The sequence below is a fragment of the Oryctolagus cuniculus genome, chromosome 11 (genome assembly GCF_051225735.1).
Source record: "Oryctolagus cuniculus isolate XC-2025 breed Fujian yellow rabbit chromosome 11, ASM5122573v1, whole genome shotgun sequence".
Lineage (NCBI taxonomy): Eukaryota > Metazoa > Chordata > Mammalia > Lagomorpha > Leporidae > Oryctolagus > Oryctolagus cuniculus.
In genome coordinates, this window is record NC_142877.1 from 52,978,522 (window position 1) to 53,006,401 (window position 27,880).

Genomic DNA, 27,880 nt, shown 5'->3' on the forward strand with positions numbered 1-27,880 from the left:
AAGACTGAAGGGGCCAGCGCTGTGGCATAGCAGGTAAAGCCCTGGCCTGAAGCGCCGGCAGGCATCCCATGTGGGCGCCGGTTTGAGACCCGGCTGCTCCACTTCCGATCCAGCTCTCTGCTGTGGCCTGGGAAAGCAGCAGAAGATGGCCCAAGTGCTTGGGCCCCTGCAACCCACGTGGGAGACAGGAAGAAGCTCCTGGCTCCAGATCAGTGCAGCTCCAGCTGTTAGGTAGAAAGTCAGATATGAGTTTATGCATGTGTGACAAAGGTCTAAGAAGACGTCTATGTCCAGCATGTGCATCTCAAAGTCATCCCGATAACCTTTCAGGGGCAGCCCAGTATCTGCACTTCAAACGCGCCCAGCCCCTTCTACCGGATAACCATCCTTCCTCTAAGGCTCCTCTAACGCACCGCGATGCCAGCCAGACTTCCTCCTGTCTGATAACTTTAAGGAGAAAACTCAGATAGGAGTTCTTAGTATTTACATCCAAAAAGTCCTTTGTTCCAAGAGGAGCAGAGGCGGGAAGGCAAGGCCCATTCCCTTAAAAAACCCTGGCCTCAACCGGACTGCGCGCTCAGCCCTCTGCCCTTCTGCTGAGCCGCTCACCTGGCCTGCCCAGGTGTATTCTCTCCATTCACTCTCTCCCAGTCTGAGCGACTGGGCACTCTCTCTCAGGTTCTGTCTGGAGAGGTGCCCGTCCGTTCTTACGGATGTCCCTTCCCTAATAAACCTTGCTATTTCACTTTCCACTACTCTGTCTCATGCCTGAAATTCTTTCTTGCCGGAAGACAAGAACCCTGCCATTCACCAATAACACAGCCATTGTGGCCAATTGGGGAGTGAACCGGAGGGCGGACGACCTCTCTCTCTCTCTCTAACCCTTTCAAATAAATCTTAAAAACAACAACAACAACAACAAAACCTGCTGCATATTCAGTGCCTAGCTCGAAACAGGTGCTCAATAAATAGTTCTGGAATTAAATAATTTAAAAGTGCTAAAAGCAACTACACGCAAATTTTAAAAATGCTCTGTGAACGGCAAAGGCACCATGTACGCGGAATGAATGCTCCGGCCCAGCGCTGGGCCTGGGCGGCCTCTGCCTAGCCGCCTCGCACGCCCGATGCCAGAGCGCTGCTGGGACCCGCGGGGGCGGCAGCCGTCAGTCAGAGCCCGGAGCAGGCGCGCCCCGCCTCCAGGGGGCGGACCCGGCGGCACAGGGGCGGGGCCTGGGGCTGCGCGCCGAGGGGGCGGGGTCGGGCCCCGGCGCACCGGGGCCGGTTAGAAGCCCCGCTGGTCGGCGGAGTAACCGGAGCCCCGGCGCCGAAGGGGTGCGACCCCCGCCGGCTCCGCCCCCCGGCTGCGGCCCGGCCAATCAGAGCGGCTTTTACTGGCGAGTGGGCCGAGCCGGCTCAGCTGCTCGGAGGCTCTGGCATGGTAACGTCCCCGCGCGGGGGTGGCGGGGCCCGGGGCGGTCCCACAGCGCCCCCTGCGGCCCGGGCCGGGGCCTGGGGGGCGGCGGGGAGGCCGCCGTGGGTGGGGGCCCGGGACCCCAGGGAAGGGTCAGGGGGACGAAGGGTGAGGGAGAGGAGCCCAGACAGGGGGGATGGGGGCGGGGATTTGGGTGAGAAGGGGCGGGGGAGGCCATGATGGAGTCTGGCTGGGGTGCGCGGCGGGGGTGCGTGCGGGGACGAGAGTTGCGGGACTGGGCGAGGCGGAGGGAGGGAAGCCGCGAAGGGTGGAGAAAGGTCGGGAAAGCGGAGATGCGGGAGCCGCGCGACCAGGGGAGCGGCGAGGACCGGCTTTCCATCCTGGGATACTTGGCGTGCGACGTGCCCCACCCCCAGACCCAGGGCTGACGCCCTTGGGGGAGACCGGGGTGCCCCAGCCCACGACCGCTGGGAGACCCCCACCCTCCTTCATGTTCTCCGGCGGGGTTGAGGAGGGGTTTCTGAGGAAAGGGAAGCCTGCCAGCCCCCACCCAAGGCTGGGTGGGCCCAGAAGTAGCGCAGAGGCTCCTGTGCCCCAGCCCTGGCGCTGCCATCAGCAAACTGCCATCAGCTCCATGTGACCTTTGGGCCTGCGATTTCTCATTGACTTAAGGTGGAAAAAAAAAAAAAAGGAAAATTATATCCCAGATACTTTCCACCTGCAAAATGGGGTGTTTCTGGAGGAGGTTGGGAGCATGGGCCGTAGGAGGGCCCTGGGTGTGGAGGCTGGCCCAAAGCTGTTAGTAGAGGAGGAGGTGGAGCCCAGCTCGAGGTGGAGCCAGGACGCAACCTTCTCTCCTTTGGAAGGGAGCCCTGTGAGAAGGGGGCGGCGTGGTAGGGAAGCCAGGGGAAGGTGTTTTCTAGGAAGGCAGGTGGTGTGTGGGTGTGTGGGGGGGTGGGGTGGGAACTTGTGTGGTCCTGGAAGCAGGGGAGGGAGAGACTGGTGCTGATGGGTGGCAGGGTATTCAGCTGGTCTTTCCTAAGAGGTGCCTCCCTGTCTTTGTTTTGCAACTCATATCCCTACAGGAGAGGAAGGGAGGCAGACCCGGCCGCCTTCCGAATGGCGGGGCTGCTCCCTGGATTTCAGGATTGCGTGGCGAGGGCTGGGGGATGAGGGAGACCATCATCCTCCCTGGGTGGGGGGCAGCCTGTGGAGGAGAGAGAGCATGGGTTGTGGGCTCAGAGTCCTGGGATTTCAAACCTGCTGCCTCTGCCTGTTTAATCCCTTGGAACCTTGGTCAAGTTTCTGTGAACCTGGGTTTCTTTATAAGATGAAGATAGTAACCTCTGAGCTGGCCGGGAGGATTGAAGTGAGTGGCATGGTATCTGGCTCATAATACGCACTGAAATAATCATTAGCTGTTGCTATCTCCTCTTTCTGTTCTCATCCACCTGCGCATCCCAGTCCCTTTCTCCTTTTTGTTTTTCTCCTGAGTACTCAGTTCTGAGATGCCCCGGAATGCTAAGGTGAGAATTGCTGGTTGTGCATTGGGGAGGGGAGAGGCGCTTCCAGGGGCCCAGGCAAACAAGTGCTTGTTCCTTACGTGGCCCTGCCCACGCAGGTGTCTGGTTCTGGAGAAGCTATAGGGTCTGGTTTTCTTTCATTCGGCATTCCTGTGTTTGCCTTGCTTGCCCAGGAGTGTTAAGAAGACCCAAGGTTGTCCTGGCATCGGAGCAGGTGGGGGAGTTCAAGAGGGCTTCTGGGGAGCCAGGAAGCTCAGAGAAGCTCCTCCGTAATTGACAGTTCTTTCCCTTGCACTGCCCCGGCCCTCTGTGGGGAGCTGTCCAACAAAATGCAGCGCTGTCCGAGTGCTGGCCGGAGAGCGCCGTCCTGCATTGAGGATGGCCGTGTACGGTCAACATTTTATCACTTGAGTTTCTTCATGCCGACATTGGATTCCGGTTCCCCCTCCCCAAGCAGCCCAGACCACAGCCAAGCTGCCTGCCTCCGCCACAGCCTGTACTCAGCAGCTTTTAGGCCGGGGTACAGGGCCACACTGTTTTGGAATCTTCTGGTTTGCAAAAACCTAGTGAGGTTAGGTGTGAGACTGCTCTTTGCATCGCTGCACTTCTGTGCAGGCCCTGAGGAGACACGTGGGAGTGGTTTAAAAGGAGATAAGTCGATCCTACAACCTAGGGAATCCCCCCACCCGGAGTGGGGAGACAGCAGTCCCATGGGAGACGCCCAGCAGGCAGTCTCCGAGGAGCCCTTATCCTCAGGGACGCAGGTAAGTGGGGGTGTGTTCGTGTGGGGGGCTGTCACAAAGGTAGCCTGGAGGAGGGAATATTGGATGGAGAGGCGAATAGAGTGAAAGACGCGTGTGAGGGTAACCTGAACAGTTCCCGTGCAGGGCAGGGGAGGGGAGACACTGAGTCAGGACACGCCAGGCAGAATGGGACGGGCTTCTCAGAAAGGCTCCGAATGAGAGATGAGAGACTGTGGGCCCGGCGCCAGGCAGCCACCTCGCTTCTCAGGCAAGCAGGCGTTGGGTGGTTAGTGGTGTAACCACTCGGATCGTGGGATGTACTGGAGGCAAAGCAGACCTGCTTGCTGGGCAGGCACACTGCTTCTCAGGAGGGCGGACTGGGTCTCCTGGCTCAGTCCCTGACCAGCCGTGGGACGTCGGGCCCTTGTTCCTCTCCATCCTGTGCCTTTCTCAGTGGAAAAGAGGGGCCTGCCTTGGTTGGGGGGGGTCCTCCAGGGTCTCCTGGAACCCTGACGTGTGTTCCTGAGTAAGTACCAGGCTACATTAGTGCCCCCCCACACACCCCTCTCCCGTGGGACTTGCTGAGACTGTTTGCTCATTCAGTCCCCAAGTCTGCAGGAGCCCCTGCTGGGTGCCTGTAGCGAATGGGAAGGGAAATAAATCAGGCATCGACTGTATTGGGGTGACCAGAAGCAAGGTCCCTGCCCCTTGGAAGGTTCTATGCAGTGCAGGCAGCAGATCCCTATGTCTCGTTTGAACGTTTCTGAAGGCAGGAGGCAAGATCTTAGAACCGATGGGGTGTCCCAGTGTCACGGGCAACACTTGTTTTGTAATCTCGACCATGCAAGGCGATAGCGCTGTCAGAATTCACAGGCAACTGTGTTGGAATTCCAGGGGCTGCTGCTCACAGGGGAGTGTGTAAAAGAGGGCTCCAGCTCCTGCAGCCCCCTGGGGAGAGGCTCTGCTGAGGAAAGGGTTGGTAGACGTGGAGCACACATAGGCAAGGGGTGCGGGCATGGCAGGGCCAGCACAGCCGCCCTGGGCAAAGGTGAGCAAACCCAGAGGCGCGAGTGGCTGGAGTGTGGCGTGGCTGGGGCTGGTGAGGCGTTTTGGGGAGCAGGCCCCCCCGGGGAGGTTGGTATGAGCTGGAGAGGAACTGTCTGAGGGGTATTTTAAAGAGCCTGCTGTGGCGTGGATGTAAGAAGAACAGCTGGGAGGCCGCAGCTAGAGGTCAGATGAGAAAAGATGGTGGCTTGGACGAGAAAGGTGGTGGTGCTGGGAGAGAGGATTGAAGAAGTCTTCAGGCGGGGAAGTGAACAGGACTCCGTGACGTGGCAGGAGCGAGGAGGGAGTGTGCGATGTGACACAGACTTCTCTCCTGCACAGCTGAATGGGTGGGGTGGGGGAGCCGGTCCCAGAAACGGGCAGCCCTGGGGCCAGTAGGAGGCCCCCCAAGGTGGCTGGAGGGGAGACTGCCTGGGTTAGCTTCTGACTTCCCACGCCGAGGAGGGTGGTGGGGGCAGGAGCAGGTGCAGATGCAAGGCCAAAGCAGTTGAACCCTGAGGAAGGGCTTGGCAGGGCGGAGTAGGTTGGTTCATGCCCTTTTCAGGCCAAGGTCAAGAGCAAAGAATGCTCAGGGCTGACCTGCGGAGGAGGGGTCGTTGGGGGAGATATGGAAATTGGGCACAGTGAGGCGGCTTCGTTTCAGCCAGCTCCTACCTTTCTCTGCCAGGTTCCAGGCACAAAGAAGCCCTGGGGCCTCCAAACCTTGATACAGCCAAAGCTCGTCTTGGATAGGTCATGATGCATAGGGTTGGGTGTTGAGAAGGTACAAGCACACAGTGTCTCCACCGATTTCTTGTGTGTCATCACCTTAGGGATTTCTCCACATGGAGATAGCGAGCCTCTTGGTTCTTGTGTATGCCTGCCTGGTGGTCCATCATATGCTTGTGTGTGATTTTATAGCTCCTCGCTGGTGGACTGCTGTGGTCTGGATGTGGTTGGACCCCCAGGGGTCCATGTGCTAGAAGCTTGGTCCTCAGTGGCAGTGTTGAAGGGATAGCACTTGTTAGAGGTGCAGCCTCCAGGGAGGTTGATCGGCATGGGGGGCCTGGTCCTAAAAAGGGTCTGAGTTCTTATGTGGGACCCAGAGTTAATTCTGAGGGGAGCATTGTTAGAAAGAGCAAACCAGGCCTCTCCCTTCAAGGTTCCTGTCTTGCAATGCACAGGATTTCTGTATGCGCTCTGCCATCACCATCTGCTATGGGGTCTGATGATGCCAGCAGCATGCCCTTGAACTTCTAGAACTGTGAGCTAAATAAGTCAGTCTCTCTCTCTCTCTCTTTCTCTCTCTAAGATTTTTATTTTTATTTTTTTTTGAAAGAGAGAGAGATAGGGGCCAGTGCCATGGCGCAGTAGGTTAAGCCTCCGCCTGTGGCGCCAGCATCCCATATGGGCGCTGGTTCGAGTCCCGACTGCTCCTCTTCCAATCCGGCTCTCTGCTGCGGCCTGGGAAAGCAGTAGAAGATGGCTTAAGTGCTTGGGCCCCTGCACCTGCATGGGAGACCAGAAAGAAGCACCTGGCTCCTGGCTTCGGATCAGTGTAGCTCCAGCCATTGCGGTCACTTGGGGCATGAACCAACAGAAGGAAGACCTTTCTCTCTCTCTCACTCTCTCTCTCTCTTACTATCTGTAACTCTACCTCTCAAATAAATTAATTTTAAAAATATTTTTTAAAAAAAAGAGGGGGAAAGAGAGAGAGAGAGATTGTCCATCTGCTGGTTCACTACCCAGATGGCCACAACAGCCGGCCAGGTCTGGGCCAAGCCAAAGCCAGGAGCCAGTAGCTTCTTCCAGGTCTCCCACATGGATGGCAGCAAGCAACTGGGCCATCTTCCGCTGCTTTTCCTAGGCCTTTAGCTAGGAGCTGGAACCACGGTAGGGGAGCCAGGACTTGAACTGGTGCCCATATGGGATGCTTGTGTCGTGGGTGGTGACTTTACCCACTACACCACAATGCCAGCCCCTAAATAAACCTCTTTATAGAATATCCAACCCCAGGTAGTTCATTAGAGTAACCCAAAACTGACTTATACATGTATATTTAAGGTGATTCCAGTCTTCTGTTTTAATAGGGCAATATGTCTAAGAATTCATTTTTTAGAATGAGAAGATCCTATAGAGAGGATTGGTTCCTTCATTTGTTTTCTCTCTCGTTCAGTATTTATTGAGTACCTATTATGCGCCAGATACTGTGGCAGGTCCCAGGAATCCAGCTTTCCACGGGATTCAGATGTGAGCTCTGCGCCCGTGGAACTTACCACCCTCTATGGGGTAGCGCGTGTCCAGGCAGATGTAGTAACGGAAAAGCTATATAGCGGGGAAAACTGAAACGGACATCATACGGGGAACAAACTGGAAGTAGAAACAGGAAGCCGCCTTAGAGTAAGTGATCTTTTAAGCTGGGGACGAAAGGGTAGGGTGCTGAGAGCCAGTTGGTGTGTGACAGCACCTCGCCTGCATCCTGCACGTGAGGTCAGGGTTCACGGAGGAGGGGAGGCTGCCCCGAAGCAGGTGGTGTGGAGCTAAAGAGGTGAGGCTGGGGCTGGGAGTGGAGACTTCAGATGAGGCCAGTGAGGGCAGGAGCTGGCAGCTGGGGGTAGGGGGTGGGGAACGTTCAGACTAGGGACCAGAGACTGTGCGTGCACAGAGAGCTTTGGGTTGCGTCTTTAACAGGGTTAACGGAAGTGGGGGCGCTGGAGAAGGGGCCTGTCCCTGAGTGGCTTGACCTTGCCCCCTAGGTGCCTTGGTGACCTGGAGCTCCCACAGTAAAGATGACATTGCAGGGAGCGCAGCCCGCGGTCCCCGGGCCGGCACAGAGGGCACGCTGCCCAGGGCCCAGAACTCTGAGCCCCCTTGGCCATCCTCACCCTTTCTGCCTGCCTCCTGCAAAGCCCATCTCCGTGCCCATCCTGGGTCCTATGACTTTTCTCTCCCTCAACAGTCGGTTCCCGATTCTGGTCCCCGGCCCCCAGCAGCGCCTGCCCCCTTCCCACCGGGGCCCCCCATGATGCCACCACCCTTCGTAAGTTTTCTGTGTTCCCCTGGGCTTGGCTTTTCCAGCCTGCACCACCCCCCTCTCCCTCCCCCCAGCCCCTGAGCACTGCTGCCTAGCTGGCACGGTGTTCCTGCGATGGCCCCGTCTGCTGCCCTTGGAAGAGGGGTGGCTTTGCTTGGGCACGGGGCTGGCAAGAGCTGCCGTGGAGTTCTCAGTCCCCCTTTGTCTGGAGGTAGGAGAAGGGAAGGGAAGAAGCCACCCTGCCCCGCCCCACCCCCACCCCCACGGGCGAGGACAGGGTGGGGCTGTCTTTCGATGCTCCTCGCCTGTGTTAAGTCCTCACTGAATAGCAATGGCAGTCCCAAGCCAGACACGGAGGCATGGGGGCTGGACACCTGCCTCCCGCCTCTGGTTCTGAGAGAAGCCTGTGGGTGTGGCTGAGCAGGCAGGGCCGCTGCAGGGGTGCTGTCACTCGGCCTCGCCTCTCCCTTCCCCTTCTTCTGAAGCGCTGTGCTTGCCTCTTGGCCCAGAGGTCTCCCCCCAGGCACCCGTCTGTCAGTGGTGAGGAGGGAGGCATTCCCACCAAAGCCCTTGGTGTTACCTCAGAGCAAGCAGAGGGCTCGGGCGGGGGAGGGGGGTCTTCTCGGCCTCCGACGGGCCTGTGGCTTCTCTGCTCAACACCTCTTCCTGTCCTCATTTCCAGATGCCCCCTCCAGGGATGCCCCCACCCTTTCCGCCAATGGGGCTACCCCCCATGAGCCAGAGGCCACCAGCCATTCCCCCTGTGCCACCGGGCATCTTGCCCCCAATGCTCCCACCCATGGGGGCGCCGCCACCACTCACACAGGTAATCGTCCCCCTCCCCGGGCCTCCAGGAAACCCTGCCCGTCTGACTTGGGTTGGGAGACGAGAGTGGGGATCCGCTTAAAGACCTAGGGAGGGCAGAGAGCCCCGGGCCCGGCCCCTGCGGATCTGTGGGCTGAATGACTGGGCCACCTGGGCAGCAGTGAGTGCACAGCCCCTAGGGGTTGGCTGGAAGCGCCTCCAGTGAAGGCTCTGGCCCGGGGTGATCTCAGGGCACCCCAACTCACAGGGACGCTGCCCAGCCACGGTGGCCAGACTCTTGTCTTCTTTGTGTCCATAGATTCCGGGCATGGTGCCTCCGATGATGCCGGGAATGCTGCTGCCGGCGGTGCCCGTCACCGCAGCGGTGAGCACGGGGGCTGGCAGGAAGCAGGCTCGGTCCTGCGGTCCTGTGGGTCTGACTCGGAGTTCGGGGACGCGGGCTCCGCTCTTTCCCTCTTGCATCGTTTCCGCCCTGGTCCCCGGCGGCACCCCACACTCCAGGCCTCCTCGCCAGCTGGCTCCTCCCGAAGGCACATGAGATCTGTCTGGGTGGTCCCACACTGAGGCCAGCTCCCTCTGAGGGGCACCCTCCTCACCCTCACGAGCACCCGGCCCCTCTCGCCTCCTCTGCCTCTGGAGGAGACTGGCACCTGGGGATCTCGGTGCGCCTTCCTGTGAGCTGGAGTCTGAGGAAGGTGCAGCGTTTGGCATCCACTGTGGAGAGAGGGGTCTCGGGAGCTGGCTCAAGCGAATCGGAGCCGCTGTGCAGTTCCCTTGTGGGACCCCAGAGCCAGGACCCTGAACATGGGGGGAAGCCTGTGAGGGAGCAGGGCACATGGATCCTGGCCCGGCCTGCTTCTCCACCCCCACGGCCTGGGTCCTGGGGGCCACTGGGCTTGGCCCCAACCCTTCCCCCTCCTCTTTCTTCGGCAGACGGCTCCGGGTGCGGACACCGCCAGCTGTGAGTCTTCTGGGGGCCTGCCCCCCCCAGGCTCGGAGGTTGGGGGGGCAGGGGAGAGGGGACCGTGGACTGGAGGCCACCCTGGATGGTGCCCGTTGGGATGCCAGGGAGCCTGGGCTGTTACTGGGACCAGGGGGATTTCACTGGGGCTGGCAGGAGGGAGGCACAGGTTGGGAGAAGACGGGGCCCGGAGCAGGGGCTCAGCAGTTTGCTTTGGCTTCTTTTCTAGCTGCTGTGCCTGGGACAGGCCCTCTGGTGAGTTCTTCCAGCTCGGGCGTGTCTGGGAGGAAAGCTGGGGGTAGGGACTGGTGGTTAAGTGTTCAGGGTGAGAATTGCTGTCCTGTGCCCCCTTCCCTGCAGAGGGCGCTCTGGAGCGAGCACGTGGCCCCCGATGGGCGCATCTACTACTACAATGCCGATGACAAGCAGTCCGTGTGGGAGAAGCCCAGCGTGCTCAAGTCCAAGGCAGAGGTCCTGCGCATGGGCTCCTGGCCCTCCCCAGTCCTTGGCCTCCCCCGAGTCTGTAGCCGTAGTGTCCTTACGCTTTCCCCGATCCCAAGGCCCCTGAGCACCACCCACCCTCCCTAGTCTCCCAGCACGTCCACCTGCCCCGATGCAGGCCAGGCCAGGAAGTAGCAGAAGTGTCCTCCACTCAGCGGGCCCCCACACTCCCTGGACTGTGGCTGGGAGCATGCCCAGCCCGCTGAAGTCCGCTGCTCCATATTCTTGCAGCTGCTGCTGTCTCAGTGTCCCTGGAAAGAGTACAAGTCGGACACAGGCAAACCTTACTACTACAACAACCAGAGTAAGGAGTCCCGCTGGACCCGGCCCAAGGACCTGGATGAGCTAGAGGGTGAGGGGTCCTGGGACTCAGAGGGTTTGGCCTCGGCAGGGGTTCCGGGACCCTCGCCACCTCTCTCTGACTGTGTTGTCTTTGCCCATTGCAGCTCTAGTCAAACAAGAGGCTGCAGGGTGAGTGCCTTGCCCCTGGAGCTACCAGTCCTCATACTTGGGGGGCATCCCATGGGTGGGGGCGGGGAGCGGACCCTCTCCGCATCATCCCTGCTGTGTGGGAGGAAGGGGCTCCCAGGGTAGACCCGCCAGCCCCCTGACCACCTCCATCCCTGCCCTTCTGGATTGCCCGCAGAAAGCAGAAGCCGCTGGCGCCACAGACACTACAGCCCCAGCCGCCTCAGCCGCAGCCTGACCCCCCACCTGCACCTCCCGGCCCTGCGCCCGCGTCCTCAGGCCTGCTGGAACCCGAGCCGGGTGGGAGTGGAGACTGTGATGTGGCGGAGGCCGCCCAGCCGCTGGAGCAGGGCTTCCTGCAGCCCCCGGAGGAGGGCCCCAGCAGGTGAGGGTGCCGCAGGTGCAGCCACAGGCGCTAGACTGCTCCAGCCCTGGTCCCCAGCACATTTACTCGGAAGGTTTGGAGGGTGTGGCCAGGAGAGCGCAGCGAGCTGCTGGGGGGCAGGGCGCGGATGGCCTTGGCGGCTGGGAGCCCCGGGCTGAGGCCCCTCTGCTTTCCAGTTCTGCCGCGCAGCCGCAGCCACCACAGCAGGAGGAGGAGGAACCCAAGCCTGAACCGGAGAGGTCCGGCCTCAGTTGGAGCAACCGGGAGAAGGCGAAGCAGGCGTTCAAGGAGCTGCTGAGGGACAAGGTGCTGGAGGGCGGGGCTTCCCACAGGGAAGGCCTGAAGGGGACCGGAGGCCTGCAGGCCCCGTGACCCCTGCTCGCTCCGTTCCAGGCCGTCCCCTCCAATGCATCATGGGAACAGGCCATGAAGATGGTGGTCACTGACCCCCGCTATAGGTGAGCCTGGGCAGAGGGAGCCAGGCCCTGTTCATGAGAGCCGCTGGGGCAGGGAGTCCCCGAGAAACCCCAGCTCGACACTCCAGCCCACGGTCAGGAACGTGGCAGACTGGTGCCGGGTGGAAGGGGAAGAAACCTGGAGGGCTTCCTGGGGGTAGAGGGGTACAAGTGTTTGTTGGATTGAATTGAATAGTTAACTCGGGGGGAGGGCTTGGACAGGGCATAGGTCTGGTGGGGACAGGAAGACCCCCAAAGCAAAAGGGCCTGTGTTGCTTCCTGTCAGCCTGCCTCAGACACCCGTCACAGGTCCCTGTGACCTGCTGTGGTTGTGTGGAAACCCTTCCCCAGTGTGGCCTGACCCTCTAGCCCTAACCCTGTGGCCATCCTCTGCTCCCCAGTGCCTTGCCCAAACTGAGTGAGAAGAAGCAGGCATTCAACGCGTATAAGGCGCAGCGGGAGAAGGAGGAGAAGGAGGAGGCCCGGCTGCGGGCCAAGGAGGCCAAGCAGACGCTGCAGCATTTCCTGGAGCAGCACGAGCGCATGACTTCCACCACCCGCTACCGGTCAGCAGCCGGGCCGGGCCGGACTCCTGAGGGAGGGCCCGGGGTCTCGGCTCCCGGCCGACCCGCGCTGAGCCTGTGTGCCCCACAGGCGGGCAGAGCAGACCTTTGGCGAGCTGGAGGTTTGGGCCGTGGTCCCTGAGAGGGATCGAAAAGAGGTGTATGACGACGTCCTGTTCTTCCTGGCGAAGAAGGAGAAGGTAACGGTCATGGCTGGATCCCCAGCCGCTGGAATGTCCCTCCCCTGTTTCTGATCGGCCTGCAGCCCTGGGCCTAGGAGGGCGGGGAGAGGTGGCAGAGTCCCTGGTCTGTGACTTCTGCCCTCTTGCCTTCCCCATGACACGAGGGTCAGGGTCTGGCTCTCCTCCTCCGGTCTTTAGCTACTTCTACCCTGTTCCCCGCCCCCCGCCAAGGCCCACTTGGGTAGCCCTGGCCTGCTCTGCCTCACCCCACGCTGTGGCTTCTCAGGAGCAGGCCAAGCAGCTCCGGCGCCGCAACATCCAGGCCCTGAAGAGCATCCTGGACGGGATGAGCAGCGTCAGCTTCCAGACCACCTGGTCGCAGGCCCAGCAGTACCTCATGGACAACCCCAGCTTTGCTGAGGACCATCAGCTGCAGAGTGAGCCCAGCTCCCCACCCCCAGCTGGCCCTTCTGCCCTCCTCACTGGCCTGGGGCCCGGCAGCCCTCCACACACCACCTCCTCCTGCCCTCCTGGATGCGTCCTCCACGGTGGACATGGATAGTGTGTGTGTGTGTGTGTGTGTGTGCGTGTAGGAAGTGACGCTACAGCTCCTAGGGCTGTGTTCTTAGGCCAATCCAGCGTGTCTGTCACAATCAGAGACTCCCGCTCCGAGGTGGCATCAGAGCCCGTCTGATCCCCACTTCCCTAGGACGTGCCACCCCGGATCCCAGGAGGGTCTCCTGTCCTGGCTTCTGATAATGTGAATTCACAAGTGCTGAGGAGCCACCATTGGCAGTAGCTGCCCACACAGAGCCCTGCCCCCCACCGCTGTCCCCGCCACTCTGGGGTGCTGGGGTCGGAGAGGGGGTTCTGCTGGCGGCACTCACCGAGCCGCCCCACCTTTAGACATGGACAAGGAGGATGCGCTGATCTGCTTCGAGGAACACATCCGAGCTTTGGAGAGGGAGGAGGAGGAGGAGCGGGAGCGGGCCCGGCTCCGGGAACGGCGTCAGCAACGCAAGAACCGGGAGGCCTTCCAGGTATCTCCGCTCCGCCCCAGACCACAGCCTTTTCCCTTGCCCTGCCTCCTCTCGGCCCCACCGCCTGTCCCGCCTCTTGCCTTGGCACTGTCCCCCCCGAACTCTGGCCTGTGCTGCACCTGGAGACTGGCTGTGTCTTCACCTGGAGCTGCCAGGGCCTGGTTGTTTCCTTTGGGTGGGCAGCCGGACAGGCTGAGCTTGTCCGCAGTTGGGGGTGGCGGTGGCGAGGATTCCTTAGCTGCAGGTCAGGAGCTGGGCGCCAAGTCACGGGCAGAGGGTCCTGCGGGCAGAGGTCTGCCTGCCTGCCTGCCTGCCTCCCTCCCAGGCTGGATCCTTCTCAGTGTCCTGTTCCTTGTCTGTGTTACATTCTCTCCTTGCATCCTCTGCTGCCCTCAGGCGGGATGGTCCCCTGCTCCCCGCTGCCCTTCCCTCCTCCTTGTCTGCAGCCTCTGGCTCTGCCTCCCTCCCCGACTCATGCCCCGTAACTGGCCTCTCCCCGCCCAGACCTTCCTAGATGAGCTGCACGAGACAGGGCAGCTGCACTCCATGTCTACCTGGGTGGAGCTGTACCCAGCAGTCAGCACTGACGTCCGCTTCGCCAACATGCTGGGCCAGCCGGGTAAGGCAGCCAGGCTCCCCGACTCCGGTCTGGTCTCCTGCCCTGCTGGCCTCTGCACCCCTGCCTGGTCCTGTCCTCGACCTTACCCCCAGCCAGACCTGGGGAAGCTGCCACCCGCCAGGCCACCCTCCCTCCCTCCCTGCAGGCTCCACCCCTCTGGACTTGTTCAAGTTCTATGTGGAGGAGTTGAAGGCACGGTTCCATGATGAGAAGAAGATCATTAAAGACATTCTTCAGGTGAGGGAGGTGGGTGGCTGCAGGCTGGGTGCAGGCTTGGCTCCCTGCACAGGACTCTTGGGCCTGCGAGGCTCTGCAGTGATCCCTTACCCTGCCCGGGGGCTACAGCAAGGAATAAGACACCTGCCCCTAGGAGCTCATGGCCTGCTAGGAATAGAGACCTGAGCGCTGTTCCCCGGGAGGCCTGTGCAGATGACAGAGATGGGAGCAGGGAGCGATCACATTTGCCCTGTGCCTTTAGGAATGACAAGGGGAAGAGGGGGAGCATTGTGGGCATAGGGTGCCACAGGAGCAGAGGCCCATGGGAAAGCATGGCGGGTTGGAGCAAGAAGCATACCCGGTCGTAAACTGGGAGCCCACAGAGGAGTTCTGGCCTGAACTGTGTTTTAGAAAAACCTGGAGTGTGTTGGTTTAAGTCTAGTGATCTCACGTAGAAACGTAGGTCTTCGGCTGTTCCTGGCTGTTCGGGTTATGTAGCAGCGCCATGCTGCTTTTGCCCCGGGCTGTCCGTGGACTGGCGCTGAGCAGCCAGTGCCCTTTTGGCAAGGGCGAGCCGTCCTTCTCCTCTCACGTGCTCTGTGGCGTCTCTCCGGCTCAGCACCTGGGGAGGCCACATGACTTTTCTCAGCCCGTGTCCTCGTCCCCAGATGAGGGTTTCAGCATAATTACAGAGGAGAGGGATGTGGTGCCTGCATTGAGAAGGAGCTGGGAATAAAGTTCCATATACCCTCCCCCACCCCCAACATGCACGTAAAATCTCTTTGAAGCCTTGGGCATCGCCTGACAAACTCAGGCAGCTGTTGCATCTTAATTGCACACTGACCTGTCGGTGAACTCTAATGCAGCCTTTTACATCAGCATAGCTGTTGGGTAGGCTACTGTCCCGTGGCGTCCCCCATTTCTCTAGCGCATAGAAGCCCCAGGTGGGAAGTAAGAGCCCTCCACGTAAAAAGCCTTGAAGGCTAAATTACGAAGTCTGGCTGTGGATATGGGAAGGCACGAGGCGCTGAGGGTACAGTGGCACCTGCGGGGCACGAGGACTTGTGTCCTTAGCAGAGGACAGTTCTCCCAGCCCCAGGATAGTGACTGTGACAGTGGCAGGTGATGCAGTACGTTCCCAAGCTTGAGTCACTCACCTCTGACTCAGCCCCAGACCTCTCTGGTCGTCAGGGCTCCTTGGTACAAACTTGGAGAAGGCCTGGATGCTAGAGGTGGGGTTAGGGATGGGAGGGAGCAGTCAGGCGCTGTTCCTAGGAGGCGGGAGAGCTCCAGGCCAGCTGTGCTCCTGGGATACCCTCAGCCTCTGTGACCCTGGGGCCCTGCAGACCAGCGGTGTGCACAGGGAGGTTTTATGTTTCTTCCCCTATTTTCTTTTTAAATAGTTTGAGAGACAAAAGCTCTCAACTGCTGGCACCTGCTCCCCAAGTGCCTCTAACAGCCAGGTCCCAAGGGGCCAGCAGGAACCCAATCACTTGAGCCATCCCCGCTGCTGCCCAGCTCCACTTGAGCAGGAAGGGGTAGTCAGGAGCTGCAGCTAGGACTCGAACCCAGGCACGCAGGGTGGGACATAGCCTTCATCAGCGTCTTCATTGCTAGGCTAAAGGCCTGTGCCTTCCCCATTTCCACATAGAGCAGCTTGCTTCTTCCATGCACAGGCGTTCTACTGAAGAAGGATGTCCAAAACCTTTAAAACCAGGCACTAAGCAGTAGCAGTGGTTTGTGAAATTGAGGGAAGGGAGGGGTCGAGGGGCGGGGCTGTGGTTGTGGCACCATGACAGGGATCATGCAGGGAGAGTTGGGCCAGAAGGAAACCAATGCCATTGGGAGAATTGTTCTCCAGAGCAGCCTGGAGCAGGGAGCACTAATACACACACATGTATATGTTTTAAAGATTGATTTGTGTATTTGAAAGGCAGAGAGAGAGAGAGAGATCTTCCATCTGCAGGTTCACTCCCCAAATGCTCACAGCAGCCCAGGCTGGGCCAGGCCAAAGCCAGGAGCCAGGATCTCCATTCTGGTATCCCACACGTGTGACAGGGGTCCAAAGACTTGGACCATCTTGAGCTGCCTTCCCAGATGTGTTAGCAGGAAGCTAAATTGGAAACAGAGTATCCAGACCCCAAGCCCGCACTCCAGCAACGTGGGATACCAGCGTCACAGGCAGCAGCTTGACCCCTTGCACAAGACTGGCCCCAACTGCACATTTTCAACGGGATAATCTTATGAAGTAAAAAATACTTGATCTCATGGTTACCTCAATTTCTCTGGTTAACTGTTAGCCATAGACTGGCTGGTACTGTCAGTAGGCCCATAGGGGTCCTGCCTTGCTGAGAACATAGCTTCTTAGACCATTCCCATGTACTGTGCCATTTGGGCTCCTGCCTTTCCCTGTGGCCACGCACAGCCAGGCTGAGCGAGGACCCCTCTAGTCCTGTTAGGGTAATGCAGAGCCTGGGGTTTGCAGCAGGTGGAAGACATAAGCCCAGGGCCTGGCAGAGCCGGGTTTGTGGGGAAATGTGCTCTCTGGGGGAGCTGTTGAACTTGGCGTTATCTGTGGACTGCCCTGTCTAGTGTGGGTCTTGGAGCCAGCAGGGAGGTGAGGGCCAAGGTTGCTGGGGCGAGTACGGGCAGTCCTTGGGAACAGTGCATGCAGGGGAAGGAGTGGTGGCAGAGGTCAGACAGGGGCCATTGCAGGAGTAAATACAGCAGCACTGGAGACAGGGGAGCGAGGACTGGGGAGCAGCCCTTGGATCTGGCTTTGAGAACACAAGCAACCTTGGGAGGAGCGGTGTCCATGACGGTGGCGTGGAGGCAGCACCTGTCTTAGAATCAAGTAATGCCTGGCTGTGGATCTCCACAGGTTACACATGGACTCTGTGAAAGGCGGAGGGAGAGTCCACGCTCAAGGCTGTGAGAAGTAGTGCATGGGGGTTCTTGTAATGGGCTCTCAGGGAGTGAGTGGTGCCTTTCAAGAGATTTGGAAACAAAGAAGGAGCGGAGGGAGTCAGCTTGGGAAGACAGAGCCAGGTGGAAGGGATGTGCCCAGGTGTGGGGTGCTTGGTGGGAGGAGCCCCGGGAGAGAGAGGATGATGTTTGAGAAGGGCTGCAGAGTGTGGGTTTGGGGTGCCCTGGGAAGCAGCAGGCCTCTGCCCTCTAGGGAGGGCTCTTAAGCTGTGTGTGGGGAGGAAGGGACTCCAGCCTGTGCCCACCAGTTCCACCTCCGCCTCTTGTCATCTTGAGCTGAGTGAGACCGCTTTTCTAAGTCCTTGGGAAGTGTGGTGCCTGCAGAAGAACAGGTACGCGCACACCTGTTGCTCCCGGGGTGAGAGAGCTGGAGTTCTTGCTTGGCCATCATCTATCAGCTGTGGGAGCTGAGCAAGCACCCGGGACCCGTTGTTAAGCTCAGAACCGGGGGGACAAAGTGAGAAGGCGTGCAAAGCACACCACCCACAGGAAGCCCTCAGTAGACAGGGCCAGAGGCGGGGCAGCAGCAGGAGGCTGAGACTGCACGGGGGCCAGAGGTTAAGGCCAGAGGCACAGAACTGGCCATGAGGGACTCAGGCACCAGGTGGCAGACACCTCGCCGCCCTGCAGCTCTGTGACATCGGGCACAAGGCTGGGCGTGGGGCCGAGGCCCAGGCAAGGATGAGGACGCAGCAGCTCGGTTTCTGAGGCATTGGCCATGTGGATCTCCTGGGGGCAGGAGATTCTTGAGTGTCCGGTGCTGGGACTCTGCCTGCTGGCTCTGGGCCTCAGCCCAGGGTGCCCCCCGCTTCATGTGCCGCTGTGCCCACAGGACCGGGGCTTCTGTGTGGAGGTGGACACGGCCTTTGAGGACTTCGCCCACGCCATAAGCTTTGACAAGAGGGCTGCCGCGCTGGACGCAGGCAACATCAAGCTGACCTTCAACAGTGTGAGGGGCTGGGTGTGGTGGCGCCCACCTCCAACACCTCAGGGTTCTGTCCCCTGGGGGCAGCCCAACCCCGACCTCTGCCTCCTGAGCTGTGGGCGCGGGCCCTGGGCCCCAGGCCGCCAGTGACGCCGCTGTCCTGTGTCCCTTCTGCCCACAGCTGCTGGAGAAAGCAGAGGCGCGGGAGAGAGAGCGGGAGAAGGAGGAGGCGCGCAGGGTGCGGCGCCGGGAAGCGGCCTTCCGAAGCATGCTGAGGCAGGCCGCACCTGCTCTGGAGCTGGGCACTGCCTGGGAAGAGGTCAGCAGTGCAGCCTGAGCGCGGCGGCGGCACAGCCCCCCGGGGCCCACGCCGGCCCTGTGCCCGTGGGCCCAGGCTGATGAGCAGTGCTCTCCCCGTTCAAGGTCCGCGAGCGCTTTGTGTGTGACTCAGCCTTTGCACAGATTACTCTGGAGTCGGAGCGGATCCGGCTCTTCCGCGAGTTCCTGCAGGTGCTGGAGGTGAGGCAGGTCTCCTCCCTCCAGCCTGTGCCAGGCCCTTGCACTCCTCTGGCCAGAGCTCGGTGGCCACAGCCATCAGGAAGGGGAGGCCAGGGGGAACCCGGGACGGGCTGGCGGCTGTAGCCACGAGGAGGAAGCAAAGCCAGGGAGAGGAGGCGGAGCCCTCGCTGAGGCCCAGCCTCACTCTCTCCCTCTGCTTCCAGCAGACCGAGTGCCAGCACCTGCACACCAGAGGCCGGAAGCATGGCAGGAAAGGCAAGAAGCACCATCACAAGCGGTCGCACTCACCCTCAGTGAGTGACAGGGGAAGGGACTGCCTGGGGAAGATGGACAGCTCAACAGGAGGCCCTGGAGCCTCCTCCCTGTCCCCAGTTCCCAGAGGAGGGCTCCCGAAAGCCAGGGGACCTCCGCGCTGACCTGTTCTGTTGATCCGCCCAGGGCTCTGAGTCCGAGGAGGAGGAGCTGCCCCCACCATCCCTCCGGCCCCCCAAGCGGAGGCGGCGGAACCCCTCGGAGTCCGGCTCGGAGCCCTCTTCCTCACTTGATTCAGTTGAGAGTGGGGGTGCTGCCCTTGGAGGACGGGGCTCCCCGTCCTCTCACCTCCTCCTTGGGTCAGGTAGGCAGCCTGGGTGCCAGTGGCCAGAGGACTGCTGGCCCTGGTTGAGCCCCCACCCCCATCAGGAGGGGGCTGGGAGGGCCATACCTGTGGGGAGGTACTTCCTGTTCCTTGCAAGGAAAATGGCTGCCTCAGACCCGTCTGGGAAGCATGAGCAGAGGGGCCAGGGCCAGGAATGCGCCCCCCTCCCTCGGTCCTGGTGGAACGTAACAGGGACTTCTCCCTCCAGCAGACCATGGCCTTCGGAAAGCCAAGAAACCAAAAAAGAAATTGAAGAGAAGACACAAGTCGGTGAGTGCAGAAGGGACTCGCACCTAAGGCTGCTGCTCCGTGAGATCGGCTCCACCCGCCTCCCAGGCCGCCCTCCTGAGGGCTGACGGCAGCGGGCGCTCTGGGCTCTTCCAGAACAGCCCTGAGAGTGGGAGCGGGCCTGAGGAGAGAGCTGGCAAGGAGAGTGAGGAGCAGGAGCAGGACAAGGCCAGGGAGCTCCGGCAGGTGGAGTTCCCTCGCCGCGCCCCGGGCCTCAGCATCAAGAAGGAGAAGGTGAGAGGCAGCGGCCCCGGCAGGCTCGGCCAGGCCCCCCAGCCCCTCGGTGGAGGCCCCAGGGGTGAGCTGTGCCTTTGCTCCAGCAGACAGGCTGGGACACATCGGAGAGCGAGCTGAGCGAGGGCGAGCTGGAAAGGCGGCGGCGGGCGCTCCTGCAGCAGCTGGACGACCACCAGTGAGCGGCCGCGCCGCTGCCGCAGCCTGCTGAGGGCCTGGCTCCCTGCCAGACCCCTCCTCGGTCTGGTCTGTGTCTGCTTTTCCTGACCTCCCGGCCCCACCCCTCCACCTGCTAGCACCTCTCAGGGCTGCCCTTGGTGTTGTGGGCCCCCAGCCCCAGAGAGCTAGTGCAGCCCTCGCCCTCGGCCCCAGAGTGGGGTGGTACCAGTGAAGCGTGAGCCAGGGGCCTCCAGGGAAGAGTGACGGACAGGCTGGTGGACACAGCCTGGGCGGCAGAGGGCTGGGCCCTCGCCCTCTACCGACACCTTCTAGCCCGCTCCTGCCTGCCCTGGCCCTGGGCCTCCACCACGTCCTCCTCCAGCCTGGGGACCCGATGTATGTGTGTTTAGGTTTGGTTTGGTTTTCATTTTTTAAATAACAATATTTATAACGCAGCTGGAGACTCGTCTTCTGCATGCACCTCTGGGCAGGCTGGCGGCTGGGTGGGTGCGTGCGCGCGTGCGTGGCCAGCAGGGGGCGCCAGTGGATCAGTCAGCCTGCCTCTTTGTGTGGCCGCAGCCCTGCTCCCGCCTGCTTCTCCCCACAGCCTTCTGAGCTCATCTTCCCCACACGGATGCAGCTCCTCACCCCCAGACCTCTCCCTACCCCTGTGGCTGAGGTCCAGCTAAATGACCACCCTCAACCCCTCCAGACTGAGAAAAGAGACCGAGTCAGACCTGGTGCCTCCAGCCTTTGTTGAGAGGGAAGGTCTGCGGTTTATGTACAAGAGGAAAGGCAGGGGACATGTACAAAAAGAGGCGGGCCCCATGCTCCCTTCTAGGGGCTGGAAAAGAACTGGCAGGGAACTGAGCCAATATCCGAGACCACCAGGCTCCCCGCCCCCTGCCAAAATATACCCCAAACAACAAAAACAGAAAAAAAAAAAAAAAAACACAAAACCCTAGCTGAGGAAGGAGGGGGAGGTTGTTGGCACACGCTCTGTCCAGCAGGGACAGTCAGCCCAGGATGGGACAGGCCAGGGCTAGGGGCGGGGAGCCTGGCCCCTCCTCCTCCTCCTCCCCCTCCCTCCCCACTAGGGCACCGTAGGCGGGCCCTGCTCCTGGCAAGAGATGACCTGAGACTGGCCGATCTTCCGGTTCAGAGGCGACCATGGGACAAATGGCAGCACGGATGTGAATGTGGATGTTTGCTCCCCCACCTCAAGCCTCCGGGCTTGGCGCGAGAGGGCCACTGTGCTCCTGTGCAGGCCAAAGCTGGACGTGGTTCTTCCCAGCCCTGGGCTGCCCTTGGGGACGAGGTGCGGTACAGGAGGCAGCGAGGGAGTGCGGGGCTCCAGGGAGCCAGCCAGGGCCGCACCCAGGGGCTGGGCTTGCAGGAGTCTGGGGGCTGAGTACTTCTGCCCCCAGCAAGGCCTCAGTGGGGGCCTGGAGCCCGAGGGGGGCCGCTGGGCGGGGCAGCACTCCTGGCTTGGTGGCGAACAACGATGGGCTGGCTGTGGAGGCCTGTGAATGGGGAAGACAGGTCCGTGAATGGGCAGGGAGGCGGAGCCGGGGTGGCACCTCTACACATGGCTGCGCCCCACAGGCAGGGCCAGGGAGGAGCCAGCCACGAGGTCGGGACAGGCCGGGTGGGTGGCTGGCGCATCCCTAGAACTTTGCAGTTTCTGAGGAGTAAGTAAGGAGGTAACTGGGGGCCGCCGGCAGTGGGCAGAAAACGATGGAGTGAGACCCCAGGCCAACAAGATGTCAGGGAACGGAGCTCAAGTGCCCCTGCCTGGCCCAGGCAGCAGCTCCTGCCCAGCGCCTGTGGGTGCAGAGAACCCCAGGGGGAGGCTGGGGCCGAGGAATGGCTACTCCTCCCTCAGATGCCAACCCTGGGACTGCTCATGCCTGCTCTGGCACAGCTCCCAACCCTAGCCCTCAGGTCTTAGTAGAAGCCAGGATGGCATTAGTGGGGGAGAGGCTGTTTCCCTGAGGGCACATGCAGGGGAAGCCATGCTTCTCGGAGCTCGGGGCCCGCGAGAAGGACGCGTCTCCATGACTGCGAGTCATGCAGAGGGGCATGCAGAGGGCAGCTGTGGTGCCCAGTACCTGTCGGGCCCAGCCCTGGGGGCTAACAGTTTGACTCATCGTGGTGGGCTGCATCGCAGAAGAAGCGTGAGCCCCGCTTGGCAGTACGAGCCGTGAAAGGGACACTCTTCAGCACTGTGGCCCAGGAGAGAGACAGCGGTCAGCCCGCGCGGGGGTGGGCTGGGCGGCCCCGGAGGGAGAGGCCCCCACCTGTGATGATGTCCTCGATGGCACCGTCCTTCCCCTCGTACACGGGCCGGTGCTCCTTGGCCTGGCGCCGCCTCAGCTCCGCAATCAGCTCCTGCTGTTGCCACTTGTTCCGCTGCGATGGGGTCTGGAGCCAGGCGTTTGCAGGGGAAGAAGGGGTCACTGACGCGTCCCCAGGCCCCGGACACTTTGGCCCCCACGTCGCCCTCCCCCAGGCTGACTCTTGGCCCCACCCACCTTGGCGTCCAGCTTCTTGGCTTCCTGAGCAAGCTGCTTCTCTCGCATCACCTCCTCCTGTTTCTTGCGGGCTTCGTTCTCTTGTTCTGCTTCCTAAGAGGGGAAGTGAAGTAGGGGTGAGGCTGGGCTGCCACCGAGGTGGAGAGTGGGTGGCAGTGGGACCAGCTAACCCCAGGTGGCCACCCTCTGGAGGGGCACTTCCTGCCCGAGACAATGACAGGAAGGGCCTGGGCCCCCACCCTGCCCACCAGCTCACAAACGCAGAGGCCTGTCACCAGCCTCCACAGCTCCCTCCCCAAGATGCCGAGGAGGACTCGGAAAAGGCCCCCCTCCCCTGCCCCCAGCCACTCCCCCGACCTTTTTCTCTCTGCCAAACTCCTCTCAAAACCTCTCTCTAGCTTACCTTGTAAGAACGGATGAACCGGACAAACACCGGGAAGAACACTGAAGGGGGTGTGGTCTTAGGACTCTCGCCAAAGTAGCGCACAACAGCGTTGTAGGCCTCCTGGGGGGGTAGGATGTAGGGGGGGGGTCAGCCTGGCAGGAAGGAGAAGCCCCGCTCCCACGCCAGGGACAGGAGGCCCACACAGGGCAGAGGGCAGGGCTCAGCGAGCCGGAGAGCTCCCGAGTGACCACCTCCCGAGGGGGCTGCCACCCCAGCCCTCTCTCCCGGACAGCTCGCCCGGCCCGCTCCCGCGCCACCCCACCCCGCCCCTGCTAGCCTCCGCCGTCTTGGCGTCGCGCTGGAGCTTGTCCAGTTTGCCTTCGTTGGTGCTGAGGAAGCTGCGGAGGACGCTGTTGTCGTGCAGGCTGCACTCCCGCCGGATCAGCTCCATGCCCCGGCCCAGCTCCTTGACGTCGAGCAGCACGTTCTCCAGGGACACTGCGGTCACAGGGGCCTGGCTGAGGCTGCCCCCCCGCCCAGCACGGCGCACTTGGGTGCACTCGCGTGTGGGGGCCCGGGAAGGGAATGGAGGCAGTGAGCACAGGAGCCACAGAGGCCGGTCTCCATGACAGCAGCTCCGTCTCTCACAGTGGGGGCAGGAGTAGCTAAGAGCCACCCAGGTCCACCACGCTGCAGAGTTGCATGGAGTCTCGGGGCCAGCCCAAGAGAGCCGGGAAAGACCCAGGCCCCCTTCCTGGTCCTGCCCACTGTGCACCTAGCTGGGAAGGCTGGGCTCGGCCTGGTGCCTGGAGGAAGGCTCCCTCAGCGGAAAGCTTTGAAGTTGTCAAAAAGCAGATAACAAAAGCCAGAAACCAACGGACCCCAGCACTATCCTCCTGGCTTCCTGGGATTGTCCTGGGCCCGGCAGGCTCCCCTCACCTGCCGCAGCCTTCTCTACAAAGTGCAGCTCGTGCCAGAAGTTAGCCAGCTCCGGGTATTTCTCTTTCACTGTCAAGGCGATGAAGTGCAGCAGCGTCATCTTCCGGTCAGTGGACTTGGTGTCCAGGAGCTGGCCAGGGGCGGGGCAGAGCGAGCACTAAGCACCCTGGCTCTGCAGCTGCTGCCCCAGGCCTTCCTGGCCCACGCAGCCTCACCATCTTACCAGATCCAGGCTCTGGAGCTTGAAGCCGTACACAGCTCCCCGCTTGCTACTGTTCATGTAGTTCCCCAGTGCAAGAATGATCTGTCCACAGATACACAGGCGGCAGGGTCAGGCCAAGCCCTGCAGGCCCCGCCCCCCGCCTCCCCCCAGGACCCGAGTGCCACCAGCAGCCCTGTCCATAGCTTTGCCCCACCTCCAACATCTGCTTCAGCTTCTGCGAGGACTTGACAGAGGCTGAGGCCGCAATGATGGCGTTGAGTTGCTGGAAGGCGAACAGGGACACTCGAGTGACAACCAGGCTGGGATGGGGCGAAGGGAGGCTGGGGGGGGAGGTGAGCAGCAGGTGCAGGGGCCGTACCGGCGTGAGCATCTGGAGGTTGTCCTGGAAGTTGCCCAGGAAGGCCATGCCGGCCATGCGCTGCGTCAGCCGCTCCACCTTGCTGAAGAGCAGCATGAAGCGGTCCTCGGCCGCCAGCTCCTCCAGGGGCTGCCGCTCCCGCTCGTACTGCCGCAGCAGCTTCACCTCGGCCTCAGTGGGCAGGAAGCGCATGAGGCACTCGACGAAGTCCACGGGCAGTGTCTGCAGGTCAAACCTGCAGGGGCCGGAGGGCACCCTCAGCGCACGCTGGCCCTCTTCCCCGCCACCCCCACCAGCCCCTGGTTCTCCAGCTCAACAAAGGCTGGGCGTGGGGGAATGTGTGTGACACCCAGCCAGAGGCAAAGGGCTCTTGGCACAGTATGGCAATCCTGGGGAACATTCCATGCTCCTGAAGCTTTTTTTCTGTTTTGTTTGGATTGTTTGTGTATCTATCTTTCTGAAAAGCAGAATGAGAGAGAGAGAGAGAGAGAGAGGGAGGGAGGGAGGAAGGGACAGAGAGAAAGAAAAATAGCTTTAATCTGCTGGTTTACTGCCCAAATGCATGCTGGGAGCTCCATCCAGGTCTCTCCCACATGGGTGGCAGAACTCAAGTACTTGAGCCATCATTCACTGCCTCCCAGGCATATCGGCATGAAGCATGATGGGAGGCAGAATAGCTAGGACCTGAACCAGGCGCTCCAGTCTGTCTGGCATCCCAAGTGGTGGCGTAACTCGGCCCAATGTTGGCCCCAGTGCTCCTAGTTAAAAGTCCTCCCATGTCTTCCTCCTGCCCCCAGGATGAAGTCCAAATGCCTGAGCGTGGCTCAGGAGGCCCGCTCCTCTACGCTGTCTCGCCTGTTCCCCTCCCTACACTGAGGCCAGGCTCCACTTCAGTACCCAATGCACCACGCTTCTTCCTCCGGGCCCTGACCTGGACTAATCTGTGTACTGATCACCAGGCTCAGCGACGTGGCCCTGGGCTGCGGCCTGCTTGGTGGAACTGCCCAGTGTGGCTGCACTGTCCCGTTAGACTGGGAGCTCCTTGGGTGCAGGTCTGGGCTGAGTCCCAGCTCCTCACACAGTGCGTGCCACACACCAGAGGCAGGACGTTTGGCCAGGCCAGGGGATGACCGTGGGGCGGCACACAGAGTTCTGTCAGAAGCCCTGCGATCTAGCAAAAGCCATGCTCCTCGGTGGAGAGCTGGGCTGGGGGCCAGGGCCAGGTCAGCGGGAGCCTCACGTGTGGACGGCCCTGCAGATCTCCTCGGCTGAGCGGCCGGCCTTGCGTAGGGTGATGGCCAGGTTCTTGGCACGATTGGCTTCCAGCAGGGTCACCTTGCTGGCGGCCTTTTGCGCTGTCTTATTCTTGGAGCAGATGAGGTCCAGGGCAGGGCCCTGGGCTTTCGTCTTGAACAGTTCTTCGAACTTGTCCAGGTCCAGGTCCTGCAAAGGGTCAGCGAGAGCAGGCTGTTGTGGCCGCGTTCCACTAGAGCCAGCGCCCTCTGCATGGTCCAGCTGGAGCTCGAGCAGCTGCCAGGGCCCCCGTTCTGTCTGAGGACTTCTCCAGGGCCTCCAGTCAGCCCGGGCCCCAGCCCGACACCGCCCTGGTTACCTCTAAGACCTTCTCGTCATCAAGCTCACTGAACACAGTGCCGCTGATCTGGTTGGGTTTCAGGGCCGTCCAGTTGAAAACGGGCAGCCGGAACTTGGTCTTGATCGGCTTCTTGATGCGAATGGCTGGCGAGGGAGGGGGAGCAGAGAGGCCCGGGTCAGGGACACCCCCCCTTGGCCTCCCAGCCCTGCCCAGGGCCCTGGGGGACACTCACCTGACAGACCCACGGTCAACACCACAGAGGGGGCTGCGCCAGGGAGGGGTGGGGCTGGGGGACACTTGTCTGGGGAAACAAGAACGGCCCAGTGACCAGGGGCTCAGGACACTCCACGGGCTCCCGCCCCGTCCATGAGGACTCCGATGGCCTCTGCCCACCTAGGCCCTCTCCTGTGAAGAGCAGCATCTCGTGTCAGACCTCACCCCCCTCAGCCCTTCCTCCCCAGCCCACAGACAGCGTCGCGGTCCCAGCTTCCCGCGAGCAACACACTGCTGACTGGGGTCTAGGTCCCCACAGTGATGCAGCCCCTCCTGGCTCCCAGGGATCCTGATTACCTGGTAACGGGGGAGGTGGAGGAGGCAAGGGAGGTGCTGGTGGCGGAGGCAGGGGCAGGGCCTCCTCGGATGGTGGGGCTGGAGCCAGCGGGTCCAGCTCAGAGGCTGGGCTGCCCTCACTCAGCTCCGCAGGGCCTACCCTGCCCAGGGCCTCGCTGCCCATGGAATCCAGGCCCCGAGCACTGGGCTCCAAGTGGCACCGGCGCTGGAAGGCCTCCTCCTTCTCCTTAATGAGCCTCCGCAGGGTGTGCACCTGGTGGCTCGTGTTCTCGTACGTCTCCTATCGGACAGGGAAGCGCGGGCTGAAGGCACAGCACTCACTGCCTCCAGGAGTGAGAAGAATCCCTACCCAACTCGTAGTGATCCCTGAGTATTTTAAAATGTACTGGGGCCAGCGCTGTGGTGTAGTGGGTAAGGCTGCAGCCTGCAGTGCCAGCATCCCATATGGGCACCCGTTCGAGACCCAGCTGTTCCACTTCTGATCCAGCTCTCTGCTATGGCCTGGGGAAGTAGAAGATGGCCCAAGTCCTTGGGCCCCTGCAGCTGCATGGGAGGACCTGGAGGAAGCTCCTGGCTCCTGGCTTTGGATTGGCACAGCCCCGGCCATTGTGGCCAATCGGGGAGTGAACCAGTGGATGGAAGACCTCTCTCTCTCTCTGCCTCTCCTTCTCTCTGTGTAACTCTTTCAAATAAAATGAATAAATCTTAAAAAAAAAATTGTACTGTATATGAATGCAATTGCCATCTTTTCATTTGAACATTGTTTATAGCCCTCCCTATGTTCCTGGCCTTTTATTTGCTGAATGCTATTTAGTGGTGCATTAAAGCCTTTGGCTACATATAATGTAAGTTAAAAATGTTATTTCAAAAATAGAGAAGAAAAAAGCCAAGGGCCGGTATACTAGGGTGTCTGGGAGGGTGCTCAGAGGGGCGGAGAACCCACTGGAGGGCCGGGGAAGCCGTATGTAGAGCAATGGGGGAGTGGGGAGACCCGGCCGGCACCTAACGTGTGTCTCTGCTCCTGTCCATTGTCACCACGGGGCCCTCAGGCCCACCTAGGAGGCTGCCGCTGAAGCTCTGCTCAGCCCTCAGCCGCTCAGACTCACTACTGCTCGTATCTCATCTGGCTGCACATAAATAAATGCTCAGTTGGAAGCACCTGGGCACCCCTGGGCCTCCCGAGCTCCTGACACAGCACCACGCAGGGGCTGGTAGGCCCCCATGGAGCTCAGCGTGCAGTGATTTGTATTTTAAAGGAAGCTGGGGGGGGGGGGGGGCGGGTAGGGAGGACCTTGTCACACGACCTTGTAACAGAATGTTACTTTGAGGGAACAGAGAGGAGAATGAAATACTGGGTGGTCTCCCTGTTTAGGAAACCAGGTCCTAGGGTGTCTCCAGGGGCTAAAGTGTGTGGAGCTGCAGAGGCAAGGCTGGGAATGCAACAGGGCAGGATGACAGGAGCCTGAACTGGGACCCCCAGAGGAGCCCACTGGAGGTACCCCTCTCTGCACCTAGCCTCTTCTTTTTTTTTTTTTTTTT

At 61.0% G+C, this 27,880-nt stretch overlaps 2 protein-coding genes across 20 annotated transcripts in view; one reads left to right on the forward strand and one right to left on the reverse strand.

Moving 5' to 3' along the window:
- The first annotated feature begins 1,251 nt into the window (after window positions 1–1,251).
- PRPF40B (pre-mRNA processing factor 40B) lies at window positions 1,252–20,193 on the forward strand. 14 transcript variants are annotated; one of them, XM_089308293.1, is made up of 26 exons: window positions 1,252–1,438; window positions 7,702–7,782; window positions 8,459–8,602; window positions 8,900–8,965; window positions 9,535–9,562; window positions 9,792–9,817; window positions 9,923–10,033; window positions 10,295–10,415; window positions 10,510–10,534; window positions 10,710–10,916; window positions 11,093–11,222; window positions 11,310–11,374; window positions 11,773–11,937; window positions 12,026–12,134; window positions 12,403–12,553; window positions 13,023–13,156; window positions 13,661–13,775; window positions 13,921–14,012; window positions 17,809–17,925; window positions 18,083–18,220; window positions 18,325–18,420; window positions 18,627–18,713; window positions 18,859–19,036; window positions 19,269–19,327; window positions 19,442–19,579; window positions 19,669–20,193. In XM_089308293.1, the coding sequence occupies exons 1-26, from the start codon at window positions 1,436–1,438 to the stop codon at window positions 19,759–19,761; spliced, it is 2,679 nt and encodes an 892-aa protein (XP_089164419.1). In that variant the 5' UTR covers window positions 1,252–1,435; the 3' UTR covers window positions 19,762–20,193. The 14 variants fall into 14 exon arrangements, with proteins under 14 accessions (XP_089164419.1, XP_089164421.1, XP_089164424.1 ...); XM_089308291.1 differs by having other exon boundaries at window positions 1,323–1,438; window positions 18,624–18,713; window positions 19,266–19,327; XM_089308292.1 differs by having other exon boundaries at window positions 1,323–1,438; window positions 19,266–19,327.
- A 305-nt stretch (window positions 20,194–20,498) lies between these two features.
- The window catches only part of FMNL3 (formin like 3), a 58,612-nt gene continuing 51,230 nt past the window's right edge, over window positions 20,499–27,880 (reverse strand). For 4 of the 6 annotated variants that reach the window (XM_070052203.2, XM_070052200.2, XM_070052201.2 and 1 more), the window contains 14 exons: window positions 26,342–26,621; window positions 26,004–26,072; window positions 25,790–25,914; window positions 25,418–25,620; window positions 24,178–24,412; window positions 24,013–24,081; window positions 23,820–23,900; window positions 23,597–23,726; window positions 22,995–23,155; window positions 22,676–22,777; window positions 22,273–22,365; window positions 22,039–22,162; window positions 21,850–21,963; window positions 20,499–21,261 (listed from right to left, as the gene is read on the reverse strand). In XM_070052203.2, coding sequence (XP_069908304.1) covers window positions 21,872–21,963; window positions 22,039–22,162; window positions 22,273–22,365; window positions 22,676–22,777; window positions 22,995–23,155; window positions 23,597–23,726; window positions 23,820–23,900; window positions 24,013–24,081; window positions 24,178–24,412; window positions 25,418–25,620; window positions 25,790–25,914; window positions 26,004–26,072; window positions 26,342–26,621 — 1,764 coding nt within the window. In that variant the 3' untranslated portion in view covers window positions 20,499–21,261; window positions 21,850–21,871. The remainder of the gene's footprint in view (window positions 21,262–21,849; window positions 21,964–22,038; window positions 22,163–22,272; window positions 22,366–22,675; window positions 22,778–22,994; window positions 23,156–23,596; window positions 23,727–23,819; window positions 23,901–24,012; window positions 24,082–24,177; window positions 24,413–25,417; window positions 25,621–25,789; window positions 25,915–26,003; window positions 26,073–26,341; window positions 26,622–27,880) is intronic. The other 2 variants (XM_070052202.2, XM_070052204.2) reach the window with 1 other exon arrangement.

Bases quoted from the DNA above. Each gene is read 5' to 3' on its own strand.
- PRPF40B (XM_051845454.3), top strand. From the start codon at position 3,285: ATGCAGCGCTGTCCGAGTGCTGGCCGGAGAGCGCCGTCCTGCATTGAG. The intron at 10,917-11,092 runs GTGAGGGTGCCG...TCTGCTTTCCAG, and splicing joins CCGGAGGAGGGCCCCAGCAG to TTCTGCCGCGCAGCCGCAGC. The intron at 13,157-13,660 runs GTATCTCCGCTC...CTCCCCGCCCAG, and splicing joins AGAACCGGGAGGCCTTCCAG to ACCTTCCTAGATGAGCTGCA.